General features: G+C 47.4%; 1 protein-coding gene and 1 pseudogene across 1 annotated transcript; both read right to left on the bottom strand.

Annotated features, from left to right (window-relative positions):
• Positions 1-964: 964 nt before the first annotated feature.
• SCN3B (sodium voltage-gated channel beta subunit 3) lies at positions 965-13,173 on the bottom strand. The gene is made up of 6 exons (XM_066639686.1): positions 13,102-13,173; positions 10,641-10,804; positions 8,913-9,138; positions 6,466-6,604; positions 2,309-2,407; positions 965-1,065 (listed from the first exon to the last, which is right to left on the bottom strand). The coding sequence occupies exons 1-5, from the start codon at positions 13,154-13,156 to the stop codon at positions 2,344-2,346; spliced, it is 648 nt and encodes a 215-aa protein (XP_066495783.1). The 5' UTR covers positions 13,157-13,173; the 3' UTR covers positions 965-1,065; positions 2,309-2,343.
• Positions 13,174-15,193: 2,020 nt separating this feature from the next.
• On the bottom strand, positions 15,194-15,313 carry LOC136662572 (5S ribosomal RNA; annotated as a pseudogene).
• Between the last annotated feature and the right edge of the window lie 1,980 nt (positions 15,314-17,293).

The raw sequence follows: 17,293 nt of genomic DNA, 5'->3' as shown, positions 1-17,293 counted from the left end.
GCTTGGCCATACCACCTTAGTAATGAATCAGTTGCATCACCCAAGGGCAAATGGCTGATAGGTTTGATTACAGCCATCAAGCACAGTACTGTGAGAAGCAGAGCAGAGCTGCTGCGCCTAAATATCTCCTCACTAGGCACCTATTTTAAAAAGCAGGAGTTTCCTCTTGGAAACAGAAGCTGCCAAGTCCAAAGGTCACCTGGCCTGAGCAAACCCATGCACCTCTGGGATGAGTTCCCTTGCTCACCTCTGGGTGACCTGGCCAACTAGAACAGTACTAAAATGGCCACCTGTAACTGCCCCTGTCACCTGTAATTCTTTTCAAAATGTGCTATACATGTTTGACTGAACACCTGGCTAAATTTACACTGTCCTACATGCACTGGATGCAGTATGATGTAGCATGAAGTGGTGCAATATGGAGCTAGCATATCATACAAAAAAGGGTGCTTTCAGGTGCCACTCTTACCCCAAGTCTAAACCTATACAGTACTACTACCCTTTTGATCTATCAGTAAGAACCCCAGAAATGTCCCCCACTGCTGGTGCCTTGTTTTCTTTTTATACCACAGCCTCAGGCACAGCTCATTTCCCATACCTGCTCCCTCCTCTGGTCATGAAGGGATCAGTCAAAAGACAGAACAACTTTCAGCCTCTCTGCTGAAAGCCTGGGAGGGAAATGCTTTGATACAGCAAAATAGGTGAACATGAAATGAACACCTGTGCACTAGCTGGCACCCAAGCACTGTCACCCCACTTTGCCCAGAGTATCTGCTATATCTGAAAGCACCTAAGGAAAAGTGTGTGTTAGTAAGAGATGAGATGAGTTAGTATATACAAAGCTGTTGGGGAGATGGTGAGGGAGGCACTGCTCTATCTTTACCCCTTAGCCTAATTCAAAGGCAAGTCCTTTAGCAAATGGGCAGATAGCACAAGGTGGCTGGGAGAGGCATGAAGTCAAAGCTGTGCAGTGTCCCAGAAAATGGATTTGTACTTCCTTTGTAGTTCTTGTTTGGCTCCCACAAACATGCCTGCAGTGACTTGGTCCTTGTGGCTGCAGCACCTCTGAAAACAAGATTCAGAAAAGGCAGATCTTCCACATTCAGAAGGCTGGATAACAATCTCTTTGTGTAAAATTCATTAAGTTCAACTGCAGTGCAAATCTACAGTGATACGTATGCACAATTTACACCCTTAAATAGTGAACATCAGCACTTTCTAATCCCACTTTTCACCGGTGGAACCAAATGAAGAGAATGCTTAGAACCGACCACCAGTAAAAGAAGTACATTTGTTTTCTCTCCCACCCATTGATGGTTGGTGGTATACACCTAAACTAAGCTCTGATTCATTTTCACCTGTCCGTAGTCATATACGAGCAATATATTTGCTATGTATAGGAATGGCTGTGTCAGTATATTTTTGGCCTTTTAGCTAGCCATTCCTTTACAATTTTTTTTTAAAAAGCATAGATTTGCAACTCTGATTTGCATTGTTTAAAAAAAAGTTATATCTCTCTTCTATGCATAAGTATACTCAAAGTACACTTCAACAGAACTTTATACATTAAACGATGGCAGGAAATGCTAACACCAGCACTTTTAATTGTATTTAGAAGTGGCCCGGAAATCAGGTGAGACAAAATCCCTAATAGTAGCCCTATATACAACATGTTCCATGGAAGCTGCCAGAGCATAGGTAACACAACAACAATTTACACAAACAACAATTTGTGTAAAATAATCCATAGTCATTTTCCACTGGCACTAGGTTACAATCTGAGAAAAAAGGGAGTTACAGCTCTATACACTAGTGGGAGGGTGCCCGTGGGTATTGAAATGGTCTCTGAATTCCTCAATAAATGCTACACTCAAAGGTATATGACCAACATAAAAGAGGAATATTGGGTAGGGCTTCACTTATTTATCCAAGCACCTGATTATCTGCTATATCTGGGCCACATGACAAAATCAACTTAAAACCTACAGAAAGGGGAGAAGCAAGAATTCCATGGAATGCTGTAAACACAGAATTCAGAACCCAGCACATTGAGACTCAGGGGAAAGGCCTTGCACATGTCCAGCTGGATCTTGCAACCATTCAAGTCTATCCCACAAAACTCGTTACAGGTGTCACTTAGAAGCAAGCTGAAACTGACAGATCCATCCACGGATGCCCTTTTTTCTGTCTACGAACCTTCCCTTGAAACCCTTTTCAAAGTGAAGCTAAGTGATTTCCTCGGGATTCCAGGATCTCTAATGCTGTACACATTTCACCTGACTAGCCAGCTAGTCTTGGGCTTTCTTACCTTTGTTGCAAATCTGTTCTTGTGATTCTCATCTCCTACTCTTCCACAGGCACAGCACAGTTTTCCTTGTTCTCTGAAGGGATGGCGAGGTAGTCGGTTCTGTAAGTCAAGGTGCAGAGAGCACCATAAGAAGTAACCCAAATGGAAGCACACTTTAAAAAAAATAACACTATGGTGAGGGACTGTGGTTCAGTGCCAGAACACTGAAATGGTCGCAGGTTTGATCCTTGACATCTCCAGTGTGGGATTTATTTATTTAAGTATCTTGGAGAGTAGCTAATGAGAAAGAGGACTGGTCTAGATGGGCCAAGTGTGCAAGGCAGCATCTTATGACCATTGCTCCAATCCAGAGCCACTTGCATGTGCTCTGATGCCCATCAAACCAGGGCCGTAGCGGGGGGAACCAGGGGGGATTTCCCCCCCCCCCCGAGCCAGCAGTTTGCCCCCGCTAGCATTTTTTCCAAACCTGTTCTCTTTATTTAATCTGGCGTCAGTTGGGGGTGATTTGAAGCCCTTTTGGCAACATTTTTTGTGCACAGGAAGGAAGACAGCTGGGTGCCTCTGGCAGGGACTGGGGAGGAGAGAGAGAGTGCATGTGTGTGGAGTGAGTAGAACAGGGTCCTTGGGGGTTCCTTGGAAGTTATGACCTCTGTTCACCCTGCCCCCATCCAGAGCACATGGAGAGTGGGGCTGGTCAAGAGCAGCTACAAGAAGGTTGGGAGAGATTTCTCCTTGTACTGGCTGGGGGAAGGGAGGGTGCTGTTTCTTCTACTGTGGAACATGCCAATTACTATAATGGTACTGCTGTGGGGGGCAGGGAGAAATGTTTCTGTTCGGATAAATCATGGGGGCAGGTTCTTGCCTTTCAGATATACTTTTAAAATTAATGGCTGCTGCTTGGGGGCTGGAGAGACCCTTTTTCTGGTGGGAGAAAACATGGAAAGCATTTGAGCTAAAGAGAACCAAGAACTTAAGTGTGGGAAAGGTTCTAAGTAGGGGCAGATCCAGGGGAGGCCATGGGTGGATACCCCCCCAACTGTCCTGCCAGCAGGGAAGGGCGCTCGCCTGAGGGGGGACATGATTGAGACATATAAAATTATGCAAGGGATGGCTAGAGAGATGTTCTTTTCTCTCTCACATAACACCAGAACCAGGGGACAGCCACTAAAATTGAGTGTTGGGAGAGTTGGGATGGGCAAAAGAAAATATTTCTTTACCCAGCGTGTAATTAGTCTGTGGAACTCCTAGTCACAGGAAGTGGTGATGGCAACTTGCTTAGATGCCTTTAAGAGGGGATTGGACAAATTTCTGGAGGAAGTCCATCACAAGTTACAAGTCATGATAGGTATGTGCAACCTCCTGATTTTAGAAGTAGGTTATCTCAATGCCGGATGCAGGACAGGACACCAGGATGCAGGTTGTGTCTTGCTGTCTTTTGTACTCCCTGAAGCATTTGGTGGCCCACTATGAGATACAGGAAGCTGGACTAGATGGGCCTTTGGCCTGATTCAGCAGGCCTCTTCATATGTAGGCTATAAGCTCAAGCAGGAGCCCAGGTCTACCGAAGCAGGTAGACCTGGGCTCCCAGTCCAGGTGGGAGCCGAGACCCAGGTCTGCCTGCCCAGCAAATGTCCACAGAAGTGTTACGCCCAGATTGGTTACCAGCTACCTGCCTGTTTGACCTGGGCACTGAAGGTAGAGCTCATGGCCCCTTCCCAAATACAGACACTGGATCCACCCTGGTTCTAAGGAGATTCATCTCTCAGAAAGCTGGGAGAATTCAGCTCAACCAGGTAGTCAGTAAATTTAACTCTTCTGTACTTTCCTTTTTAAAAGTAATGAACACTAGCTAAAAAAAAACAAAAAACCTAGTGTTCCAATGGCGTTACTGTAGTTGACTAGCATCTTTCCTCTTGCTTTTATGTAAATAAATTTTATTTTAATCTGTATCAATGCATCAGCAATGTGTCATCGACAAATGTTATATAGTTGCTAGAGAGGCACTATATAGGTGATAGGTGTTAGAAAGGCGCTATATAGATGTAAAATAGGCACTATATAGGTGTTAGGCATTATATAGGCGCTAGATAGGTACTATATAGGTGTTAAATAGACACTAATAGGCACTATATAGGTGTTAAATAGGTGTTATGTAGGTGCTACATAGGCACTAAATAGGTGCTATGTAGGTGCTAGATAGGCACTATATAGGTATTAAATAGATGTCATATAGGCACTATATAGGTGTTAAATAGACGCTATATAGTTAGAAAGGCGCTATACAGGTGTTACATAGACGCTAATAGGCACTATATAGGCGTTAAATAGGTCTTATGTAGGTGCTAGATAGGTGTTAAATAGACCCTATATAGTTGTTAGATAGGCGCTAAATAGGTGTTAGGCGCTATATAGGTGTTATAGGCGCTGCATAGGAGTTAAATAGGTATGTAGGTGCTAGATAGGCACTAGATAGGCACTGTATAGGTGTTAAATAGATGCCATATAGGTGCTATATAGGTGTTAAATATACGCTAATAGGCACTATATAGGCATTAAATAGGTGTTAAGTAGGTGCTAGATAGGCGCTAAATAGGTGCTAGATAGGCATTATATAGGTGCTGTATAATTGTTATGTAGGTGCTATTTAGGCGCTATATAGGCATTAAATAGGTGCTAGATAGGCATTATATAGGCACTGTATAGGTGTTATGTAGGTGCTATTTAGGCGCTATAAAGGCGTTATGTAGGTGCTAGATAGGCACTGTATAGGTGTTAAATAGATGCCATATAGATGCTAGATAGGCATTAAATAGGTGTTATGTAGGTGCTAGATAGGTGTTAAATAGGTGTTAGATAGGCGCTATATAGGTGTTAAATATATAGTTAGATAGGCGCTATATAGGTGTTAAATAGACGCTAAGTGGCGCTGTATAGGCGTTAAATAGGTGTTATGTAGGTACTAGATAGGCGCTAAATAGCTGCTAGACAGGCATTATATAGGCGCTGTATAGGCATTAAATAGGTGTTATGTAGGTGCTAGATAGGCATTGTATAGGTTTTAAAATATGCCATATACGTGCTAGATAGGCGCTATATAAGTGTTAAATAGGCACTATATAGGTGTTATGTAGGTGTTAGACAGGTGTTAAATAGGCGCTAGATAGGTGTTATGTAGGCGCTAGATAGGTGTTAAATAGATGCTATATAGTTGTTAGATAGGCGCTAAATAGGTGAGGCGCTATATAGGTGTTATAGGCATTATATAGGCGCTGTATAGGCGTTAAATAGGTGTTATGTAGGTGCTAGATAGGCGCTAACTAGGTGCTACATATGTGCTGTATAGGTGTTATGTAGGTGCTAGATTGGTGCTATATAGGCATTAGATAGGCGCTATATAGGTGTTAGATAGGCGCTATATAGGCACTGTATAGGTGTCAGGTGCTGAATAGCTGTTAAATAGGCGCTATGTAGGTGCTCTATAGGTGCTCAATAGGTATTGCATAGGCACTAGATAGGCATTATATAGGTGTTAGATAGGTGCTATATAGCTGTTAAATAGGCACTTTCAATACAAGTAAATACTACCTGCTTCACAGTGATATGTTTTACTTTTGCAGGGTTGCAGGCCTGTGTATTGCACTGGTGTGTAAATGAAAGGATATGTTGCATGTTATTTCTGTGTAGGCAATACATTTTTACATTGCATGCAGAGATGCATTTATTCTATGCAAATTATTGTTCCATTGCTTTACAGATAATGAATGCATCTTTCAAAAAAAAACAACCAAATTATTTTCTCTTCATGACATTTGGGGGAGTTTTGGGTATTTGATGTTTCTCCAGACTTACCCTTTCATTTTGCCCACCAGCATAGATACCTGACAGCATTGCCCCCCTTTAAAAAAAAATAGTCTCCCCCCCACCTCTAGAATCCTGGCTACGGGCCTGCATCAAACTCCAGTGGGCTGTCTCTGTCTGTCACGCCAATGGATGCCCACGCATATGCAGAACTCCACTGAAGTGAATGGGAAACTCCACCAGGCAGAGCACCAGCTGCGCATTACAGCCTCCATTCCCTATTGCTTGTATAGCGTTTGTAACTTGCCCCTGCCTGACACTCCCCCCCATCCTAAAGCAACTGCAGGGTTTACACATACGCATTTTCCTGGGCTGCCTCCTCTGCTTTGGCGACCTTCCTGTAGCAATAAATCATTTCTATCAGCAGCCACAAAGTGAGGAAGACCAAGAGAATATACATCATTATTTCAGAGATGACAGAAGTTAAGTCTTCTCCAGCTGTTGGGGGGAAAGAACAAAGAGATCACTGAGGCATTCTAAGAGCCAGACGAGCAAAACCACATTTATGGGATCTAGCACACTGCATATCTGTGATAGCCATGTGGCTTTCTATGTCTTCCTCCATTGAAGCACTGGCATGCAGAAACTGGGTGGTCAGCTTTTGTTGCCAGACTCTCAATTTCTGAGGCAGCTCAGGAGGCCTACTGGCTCTTACAGAACGGGTGGTGCCAATGGAAATCACAGCCTATTGAAACCCTGGAATCTAACGGTGTCCGCTTCCCATTCGCCAGTCAGCTGCAGTAAACCACGTGTGGATCCCTTCTGACTTGGCTCTATAGAACAGTACAACCTCAGGGCATTTGAACACATACATATCTAATACTGCTTTTCCACAGACAAAATGCCTGTAGTGGTTTTTACAGTTTCCATGAAATAATCATCCAAGACAGGAAAGACGTTCATCACCCAAGTTCGCAAACGTTTGGCTAATCAGAGCTTTGGATAAGCAAGAATGCTGCAAGGCTATACGAGGTGGTTTCAGACAGGACTGAGTGAGACAACTGAGGTTCTACTGTCTCCTAAAAGACCCTGTGATGCCACACACACCCCCACCTCCTGCTAAACCTCTGGTACGAAAGCTGACATCAAACATGCACTGCAGCAGTGCCTTCTCAGCGCATGCTCAGACATGCAGATCGCTCCGATGACATACTTCACTTGGCACTCATGTTTATTCCAGCCCATCCCGGAGGGAACCTTTCCTTTTGGTTTCCTGTTCCTTTATTTTCCCCATCTGTAGATGTGGTACATTTTGCTGAAGACAAGGAAACAGAGAGAACCACCAAGAAACAGAGACAATTCAGCAAGGAACAAATACAGAGGAGGGGAACACAGAGACAAGGCTATGCAGAGGTGGGTGGAGTGAGTGGGGAGAGGGAGGGGGTGACACAGAGAGAGAGAGAGAGACACACACACACACACACACAGAGAACAATATAGACACAGTGTAAAGGAGAAGAGGTAACAGGAGAACGCCATCTTTAGTTCAACCACCAAGCAGCTCTGCTTTCTTTGGGAAGGAAGCCACAGTGCTTTCAGCAAACCAGTGGAGAATTGTCTGCTGATGATCTTTCTCCCTGATGACCCTAGTCTTGTTGACACCTTACAATAAATACAGCACATCAGAGGCATGAATTTCCCAAAACTCTTAAGGCGGCGGGGGGGGGGGGAGCCTGCTTGGGGAAGTGAGCAAACAGAAGCAGAAGCCTCCAGTTTTCAACTCACAAAGATCTTTTGCATCAAGCCCCCACAACATATGGTGGGTGTGGGGGAGGATGCCAAACAGGATGACTCAGCAGGTACATTTTAGTTCCTGGTTTTTAAAAGGTCTGTCTGGGCTCACTGGTGGGCTATTTTAGGAAGCAGTGAGAAAAGAGTGTGAGAAGAAGCTTAGAAACAGCCCAAATATCTGGATGACTGCAAATGTTTCCTAAGGCCAACACCATCCAGGAGCTTAAGTTGGATAACTCACTTGTCCCTTTGACTAATGATGACAGTCTCTCATGACTGCTATAACTTCGAGTTGTCAGGTTTGCAATTGTAGATTAAAAAAAAAAAAAGAAACATGGCTTTTGAAAAGACAGAACTAAATAAGCAAACACGCACACACTCCATAGGTTTGAGCTGTGCGCCTGCCATGGGTTGCAGGAAATTTGGTTTTGCCCAACCGTATATATGTATATTGGCAACCTTCAGTCTCGAAAGACTATGGTATCACGCTCTGAAAGGTGGTTCTGGCACAGCGTCTAGTGTGGCTGAGAAGGCCGATTCGGGAGTGACAATCCCTTCCACACCGGGAGCAAGTGCAGTCTGTCCCTGGTCTGTCTCCCTGGCTATGGGCCTTCCTTCTTTGCCTTTTTGCCTCAGACTGTTGGCCAAGTGTCTCTTCAAACTGGGAAAGGCCATGCTGCACAGCCTGCCTCCAAGCGGGCCGCTCAGAGGCCAGGGTTTCCAGGGCAGGAAACCCTGCCCAACCAGACACTAATCAAAGTAGCATAAAGCTTTTAATGGCAGCAAAATGTTACACGTGGCTTGCCAACCACACAGGAGGATTTGGTGGCCACCAAGAAAGTCTTCTTTATGCTTGTGCTGGAAAGATCACTGAGCTAGCAAGGGGTGGAAATGGCAGGTGTAAGAGAAGTGGTTTGAAACCCAAGTACTCCCTCTTCCTCCATTTTGCTAGCAGTGGTCCAGACCATTGGCAACATGCCCCATAAATAACTATACAAGAGACAGTCCATCATACCTGCCTCCACCACTGTGAGACGGATCAGCGTGGTGCTCGTGAAGACTGGCCGATGGATCTCATAGTCAAATTCCCGGGTAACATTGCAGGTATAAATCCCTGAATCATTCAGGGTGATGTTGAGCACAGAAATGGACACGTCCTGCATGTCTTTGCTCCCATTCCACTGGAGCCGGCCACTGAAGCGGCTCTCGAGTTCCCGTTGCTCATTCCGATACTCGTAGATCTACAGGGATTAGAAGGAAGAAGAGTGCGGTCAGTTCCAGCCAGCTGCACTGCTTTCTACTGCTTTGTGGTTCCCTTTAGGGAATAAAACATGTAAAAGAGATATTTGAAAGCAACTTCACAGAGTGCTGCCTTTGCTCAGACGTCTTCTTTTCTAATGCACGCTCTGGAAGCAAGAAAGCAAGGCAGAAAATTAGACAGCAGCCTCAGAGGTAATCAACCACCCTGGACTGGTGGAGCTGATGCCACAGTGACATCTAAGCAAACAGGTAGCTGACATGATGCTTTGGCAAGTGGCATTAAAAAAACAACACAGAAGAAACAGAAATAAAAAGAGAAGGCATTGAAAAGACCTTCATCCCACCAACTCAACTTCTTTGGCTATGCTATGAATAAATCAAAATTTAATCTTTTGTTTTGCCAGCACAACTTCCTTGGGAATATTTTGGATCAAGATGAAGATCTAAAAGAGTAGCATGGAGCATAAAAGAGTAGATGGAGCAAATGAAGATATAAAAGCGTAGCATGTGCACAGATATGTACACCCTCCCCAGCAATAAACTCTCCAGGATTTATTCTTTCCAATCCATTGCCTAAATAGTTGGTAATTCTCATTCACACTCTGTAACTCTTGCAGGAAAGAATCCCCTACATTCTTGCCACAAGGCCTCATGTACAGGTAACCTCAGCAGGTCGTATGCACCAGTAAAGGATGCACCAGTGGGAACAGCCCTCTCAAAACTGTCTGGTAATCAACCAACACAAGAGAGAAAGAGGGAGAGGCCAGATTCCACTTTGATGGGCCAAGAACTGTTCAATGAAAATACAGTCAATTCAAGGCTGTCTCTGTCAGAGACTTTCTGGGGCTGGAAAGTCTAGTAGGTTAATGTAGGAGACAGATGCACTTTAAGTCTCTTACCTTGTTCCAATTCTTTCCCCCTCAGTTCATCCATTTCCTGCCCCATCCAATCTGTTTCAGGAACTCTCTTATACTAGCTGCATAAGCACATAATGGGGGTCCAACCCTAATGTATGGAAAGGAAACCTCTCTTATAGGACAGTACTTGAGGGCGTAGTGGCAGCCTGGTATTCATTTCTGACGTGGCAACTAATAGTTGCCAAGAGGCAAGTTGCCATTCTTAAGAGACTGAGAGCCCAATCATATGTATGCCTACTCAGAAGTAAGTCTCATTAGAGTCAGTGGGGCTTACTCCCAGGAAAGTGTGGATAGGATTGGGCTGGAATGCTCCCAGATCAGGACTGGAGAACAGATTCAGTCTGCACTGCTGGTTTGTCACCGGGTTAGTGGGTAGTGAATCAAAGTCACACCTTCACTGTGTGCAAAGTCGTCTGTTTCTATTTCTGTGGAGTCATAAATGTTACACAAGTTTTCCCTTTGTACCTTATTCCTCTGAGCAAGGAAGGGAACAAAACAAGCTCTGTCTCCCAATCCCATTGTCCCATCTCACCTGCTCATAGTTTCAGCCACCCGCAGTTACTTACTGGCACATCTTTGCCTCCATCAGCCTTGTAGTACCATTCCACCAAAGTGGTGGCAGAAACTTCTTCCCGTTTCATACAGGAGATACACAACAACTTCATGTGCGATCCCTGGACTGCCTCTGTCTCTGATGGTACTTTTACACAGACGGCAGAGCAAACACCCACTGCAGGACCACGGAGCAGGACCACCGAGACACAGAAGTAGCAGTTTGCATGTGTGAACGTAAGGGGCAGAAGACATTTAGGGGAAAACCGGGGAAACAACGAGAGAGAGAGAGAGAGAGAGAGAGAGAGAGAGAGCAATCTGTTATTCAGTCTCTTCTAATTCTCAGTGGAAACATAATATGTTAATTCATTGCTGGCATTTATTCATTGAAAATGGTTTAGGCAACCGGATTTGCAAAACAGCTTCCTCTCCAGGCTGATCTCATACTAATAATCCATATTTAACAGTAACTCGGTGCTGGATTGAACGGTGCTTTACAGCTTTGTGAGGTGTGCTTCCCTTCTGAATTGCTGCCTCTGGAGATTTCAGAAAGTGCTTAACTCGCTAAAACTGAAATGGACACAGCGATGGCTGGGTGCATTTGACACACAGCTAGCCAGAAGTTATGTAAGCCAGAGTTACTAATTTACATATCCCAATGTGACAAGTTATCTTGTGACTCTTAAAGGCAAACATGGTCTTTCTACAGAAAGCTTTGAATTCAAATATGCCTCATACAAACACAATTTTTTTAAAAGTCTGTGAATCTTCTGTTGTGATTGCACCACCACCATTTTTATTTTATTTCTTTTAACCAGCATGTGCTGCTCCATTCCCAGATTTTACAGTATTCTCAAAAACAGCTTAACATCTGAATGAGAAAACAACCCAACTGAGGGCTCCACAAGGCACATAGACCCACTGCTAATAGTATCATCTCAGTGCTCTTTATCAGTATTCTTCCCCAGGAGCTCTAAAGGACTAGGATGCCTTAGCACTGTCACCACCAGAATATTGTCTCAATCCCAGCAAGTTTATAGACCTCTGGGCCACAATTTGTACAAGTTCACTTAAGCAGCCAGTGCCAAGGTTGTGGGAATGAACACTGCACAACAATCTGAGTGCTCTTTCTTGCAAACTGCCAGGCACGTAGAGCGTACTAACAATCCAAAGTGACTTTCTTAGTGCCAAGCAAACTGTGCCCACTGAATCCCCAGAGGTCTGGTGTCCAAGAACAAAACTCTGGACTTCCCTGAGCCAAGAAGCCAGTGCTTTGTTGCGCTGTTTCGTTTCGGCTCATTTTACAAGCACTCCCGAGCCTTTCTTGCAGGATTGATGCACACGCGAGCATTGTTTGGGCACAGAGGAAACAAAAGAGAGCCATTTTTTAAATGAAACGTGCATTTTATCTTACGGATGTGAGATGTGAAACAAAACCCTACTAAATAGCAATGGATAAAACTCGTGCGTTGCAAAGCATTCATGGGCTGCTAGAATTGGATAGGAACACTGTTATTAAAAATATTATTTATATACTGCTTTTCGACAAAAAAAAGTTCACAAAGCGATTTACGGAGACAAATCAAACAACTAATAGCTCTCTTTCCCAAAAGGGCTCACAATCTAAACTGATCCAAAAGAACACCAGCAGGCAGCCCCTAGTAAAGACACTGCTGGGGTGAGACGGGCCAGTTACTCTCCCCTTGCTAAAAAGAGGAGCACCCATTTGAAAGAGTGCCTCTTACCCAGTTAGCTGGGACGAATGCATGCTTCCTTCCCTCTCCCCAAATCCTTCCAATTAGGTTGATACCAAAATGTGCATCTCCCCTATACATTTTGTTGTTGGCATCCTTCAGTCTCAGAAGACTGTGGTATCCCGCTCTGAATGGTCTCCCCTATAGGTTAGCCCACAATTAGGCACAAGCCTCTCTCCTCAGCCTTGTTGATTTCCCCCACCCTCCCACTGCTCCCTGCCACAAACTTGGGATGGATTCCTGGCTTAACTGGGCAGCCTGTGCCCGGGGCAACCCTACAGGTGAGCATCTCTTTCTCTGTGAGGTGCCCCATCTGATCGCTGCCATTAGGAGATGCAGCCCTGTGCCCCCTCCCCCAATAATCCGTCCCAAAGCACTGCCAGGTCCAGCTTTGTCAAAAGGAGAAGACTTGAGAGAAGTCCCTGGAAAAGAGGTGGCGAACAAGCAGCTGCAGACAAGCCCTCCACACCCCCCAGCCCACCTCGCCCACCCTGGCCAGGAAAGCCCAAGGGCAGGTGCAGAGCCTCGCAGCCCACCCTCCAGGGGCTTCGCCTGCATCTCCACTTGCCCTGCGGTCTCGGAGCCCAGTTCCACGCACTCAGTGGGGCTTACCCGCAGGGCAGCGTGGCCAGGGAGGGTGCAGGCGGGCTCTCCCTGGAGGCGCGCGGACTCTGGGCAGGGGCTCCCACCGACCCCTCCACCCGCGCAGGGAGGCACCTACCGCAGAGCAGCGCCAGCAGGGAGGCGGCGCCGGCGCCCCGGCTCAGCGCGGCCATGGCTCCCGCAGGCCAGGCGAGGTCCCTCCGGCGCGCTCAGCACCCTGGACAGCGACCCGCGGCGCCCGCCCAGCCCAGCCTCAGCGCGCTGGCCGCCCGCGCCTGCCGGCCTCTCCTGGGCGGGCGCGCATCTTCGGGGCTGCGCAGGCTGCGGGGGGGAGCCTCGCTCCGCCGGCCGCGCCTGGCTCGGGGACGCCTCCCCGCAAGAGGCATGCGCACAGCCAGCCAGGGCAAAGGCCCCTCCTCCCTCCCGACACCCCCTCCCTGCTCGGCCCCTGTGCCCATCCCAGACCTGGAGGGCACTCCCCCCTTCCCCCACCTCTCTCCTGACCCCCACAACTCTGCCTCCCTCCTGGGCTGCTTCTTTCTGGCTGGTGCCAGCACACCCTCACCCCCTGTGCCCACCCCAAACCTGGCGGGCAGTGCCTCCCTTCCCCCCTCCCGACCCCCCCAAACCCTGACTCCCTCCTGGGCTGCTTCTTTCTGGCTGGTGCAGCACATCATCGCCTCCTGTGCCCACCCCAAATCTGCCAGGTGCTTTCCCCCCCCCCCCAATTGGGCTTTCACATCCAGCAGCAGCCAGGCTCAGCCCAGAGGACACTGGAGCCTTCCCTTTGGCCTCTGGAAGGAGAGCCAGGAATAGCCAGCCCCTGGCTGCTGCCCAGCCCATCACGTCGACACTTGGTCCGCTCCAAAGGTCACTCTTGCAGCTGCAAGCGCAGAGCAATCCGCTCTTCTCCGGTGTCTGTCGGGCTTTTGCCCAGAGGTTTAGTGACAGGCGCAGGCTGGAGGGCAGCCACAACTCCCATCGCACGCAGTGCCCAGTTCTGTGAGCCCTCAAGGTCACGGCTGAGCAGATTTAGAAAGAAAGGGTGCTTGCCAAATGTCACATCTCTCTCTCTCTCTCTCTCTCTCTCTCTCTCTCTCTCTCTCTTCAGCCTCTGGTTCTCAGACTACAGCAAGGACCTCCTGGATCCCACTGGCTGGTCCCTGGACCCAAGTCCCTGAACCCTAAACACACAGGCAGCTGTCAGGTCTTTTTAAGTCCAACTTAACTCACTAATTATTGTGTTCCCATGAAAGGGACTCTCAGAAAGACTGGTCGAGGGAGGGGAATGCTTTTTCCTTCCCTGAAAGACCACCTTCTCTGCACAGACTACAAACGGGGAACAAAGCATTCATCTCACTCACACACACCCCTCCTTTAGTGTTCACTGTCATGGGCACCCACCATTTCAATATTCCTGCCTTCCACAGATTTGTGTTGTCTGCGGGCCAGTTGTACAGCTAAACACTATCATTCCAAGGCAGATCATCCACTTTGTAGTGAGAAGGCTCCAAGATCAATCGCAGGCTCAGCTCAGAAACGTCTTTTGCCCAAAGCCCACACCAGACACACAACAGATCCATGGAAAGCTACACCTGTGAGTTTCAACTCATGGGGTTCGCAACCATGTTTGCTCCAATGCAAGGGTTTATTTGTGGGAAAAGCCATGCCAATTCCTCCTCTAGTGTCTTCCTCTGTCTGCATGCACCCCAGCAGCACTCACCTGCTGAAACAGGTGGGGGTTTTCACCTGAGGTTCCCCTTCCTGAGGCAGTAAACTTCCTGGTCCTGCAAACCTTCCCTTGGAGTCAGCCTAGGATATCATCTCAGCTCCTCGGAGGACTCAAAACTCACAGCTATTTGACCATGTGAGCTTTTGCAAGAGATAATCAAAACCCAGGAGGGAGATTCCAATACAAGGACTGAGAAGTGAAGCAGGTACTTGGTTTATTGGAGGGGGGGAACACACCTCACCGATCACTCTGGACAGAAAGGCAGCATGGTTGGCAACCTTCAGTCTTGAAAGACTATGGTATAAGCCGACAGCACCCGGTATTCCCAGGCGGTCTCCCATCCAAGTACTAACCAGGCCTGACCCTGCTTAGCTTCCGAGATCATGGTATAAGCCGACAGCACCCGGTATTCCCAGGCGGTCTCCCATCCAAGTACTAACCAGGCCAGACCCTGCTTAGCTTCCGAGATCATGGTATAAGCCTACAGCACCCGGTATTCCCAGGCGGTCTCCCATCCAAGTACTAACCAGGCCTGACCCTGCTTAGCTTCCGAGATCAGATGAGATCGGGCATGTGCAGGGTAACAGTTGCTGCAAAGGCTCACCGATCACTCACAGATTTGGAAACCCTTGTGGGTTTTGCATCCAAACGTGTGCCACATCTTTGGGAAATGCTGGATCCCACATGGGGTTCTGCATGTTTGTTCGTGGCCCAACACTCCTGGGATTAGGCAACACTAGGACTGGCTCAGGATAAAGCAAAAAGCAGCTCTGCATTCTGTATATATCCACAACTCTTGGAAGAGATTGCACAGAAGTATTTTTCTGGGGGTGGCAAGCAGGAGAGAGAATCAACTCTGCTTCAAATAAGCTTGATATTGGATCCACCTGGTACCTTCCACATCTGTGAAAGAGGCAGAAACTGCTCCTCATTCAATTTCCCACAAAAGGTTCATCATTGTACTGCTCTGTTCAGTCTCCTCTTGGCCATTTCCTTCTTTTTCCCCGAACTAGCCCTCAAAGCGAAACAAAGCCTTGGAACGGTGAGATGCCTGACTGTTTGCCCCCTGAATCACCTCTGATTTGTCTCCAGTTCACCTGACGCTATCTGGCCTGTGCCCAGTGGGCGGGTATCGCTCTGCAGAGCTTTGTACAGACTTTTGGAATCCGTCAAACCACATGGCTTGCCTGAATCCTCACAACAGAGGCTGGCAGCACCACCTGTTCACAGCAAGCCAGGTGCATGTCAAGAAAATATCGGCTTATGGCCGTGGCAGAGAACCTGAGTCAAGAGAATGCCAAAGCTGCTCCACAGCATTCCTCACTGGGCAGAGGCAACAAAGACAGAGGGGTTTCACAAGAGGATATGATTAAGAGGACAAGCAGATTGATCACCCGGTCATCGACTAGCACAAGTGGCCTCCTTTCACCTCCCGAATCGCCTCGGGCAGCTCATCCCTCAGGCTCGTGACCCACATTCATCTCCTTAGAGGAAGACTTCCTGTTCCATCAAACTCTCCAGTTTTGGGGGATTATGGCAGGCAAGAGTGGGTTCTTCTTCATGCTCATGTTGTGACTTGTCTGCTTCACACCAACACTTTTAACAATGCACAGTCATCATTACCAGGAACAAAACTGAGCCTTCACTATTTTTTAACTAACTTTGGTGCATCATCACAAGAAAACCCTCGCAGGTAAAAAGAGAATCATGGGCTTCATTCCAGTTCAATGTAAGCTTGCGAGCTACAGTTAGATACACATTCTGGAAGGAATCTCTAGCCTTCAGAAAATTCTCCTAACACACATCATTTGTCAGAATGGAAATCCTGCCACCCCAATGTTCTAGTCCACCATTCTTCTCTGCCCCACTTTTCCACAGCAGCCCACTCTTGTTCTCCAGTCTAGGGTGTGAGAGTGAAGGAGAAGCAACAGAGGCAAGTCAGCAGATGGAGGTGGGCTTCCTACAACTATCTGCTGCCTAAGGCAACTGCCTCAGTTGACTTGATAGACGGACCGGCCCTACTGGTGACACTGCACACCTGTACTTAACTCCTGCACCTAAACAGAGCATCTAAGGACATTCACACAGCCCTGGGAAGGGCAGAGCAGGACAGGCAAGAATCGGCTGTGGAAGCAGGTGGAGCAGCACAGATGGATGGCAGCCAAGGGCTTTTTTTTTTTTGTCTCGGGTGGCCACTGTTCTGATACAGGAACTGCTCCTATATTTGTTCTGCCCACCTGTGAAGGAAGGGCGAGAACTGAGCTGTGAGGGTCACCACTCGTGCTTCCCCATCTCCCCAGCCTTCTGTGCATTTCTGAAGCAAATGTTGGTTACAAGAGAGCATGGACAGAAGCTTTCCTTCCCCCAGAGGTGAGGGGACCTCTGCAACCAGCGAAGAGACAGTCAGACCTCTTTGGCCCTCCAGTCAGAGAAGAGAAGGAGCTGGGAAAACACTGATGGATATGAATCGTGAAAGCTACAGAGAGCAGAACCACTCTCTGTGCAGGGGTTACTATGGCAACTAGCCCAGCCAGGCAACACAGACACAGGAGCATGCGCGGGAACACGCACAAAGGAG

This window comes from Tiliqua scincoides, chromosome 11 (genome assembly GCF_035046505.1).
Source record: "Tiliqua scincoides isolate rTilSci1 chromosome 11, rTilSci1.hap2, whole genome shotgun sequence".
NCBI lineage: Eukaryota > Metazoa > Chordata > Lepidosauria > Squamata > Scincidae > Tiliqua > Tiliqua scincoides.
This window is presented reverse-complemented; position numbering and strand designations above follow the sequence as displayed.

Excerpts from the sequence above, each read along its gene's own strand:
- SCN3B (XM_066639686.1), bottom strand. The coding sequence starts at position 13,156 with ATGGCCGCGCTGAGCCGGGGCGCCGGCGCCGCCTCCCTGCTGGCGCTG. Across the intron at positions 9,139-10,640 it reads ATGGAGGCAAAGATGTGCCA|ATCTACGAGTATCGGAATGA; the intron begins GTAAGTAACTGC and ends TAATCCCTGTAG. Across the intron at positions 6,605-8,912 it reads TCTCACAGTGGTGGAGGCAG|CTGGAGAAGACTTAACTTCT; the intron begins GTATGATGGACT and ends TCCCCCCAACAG.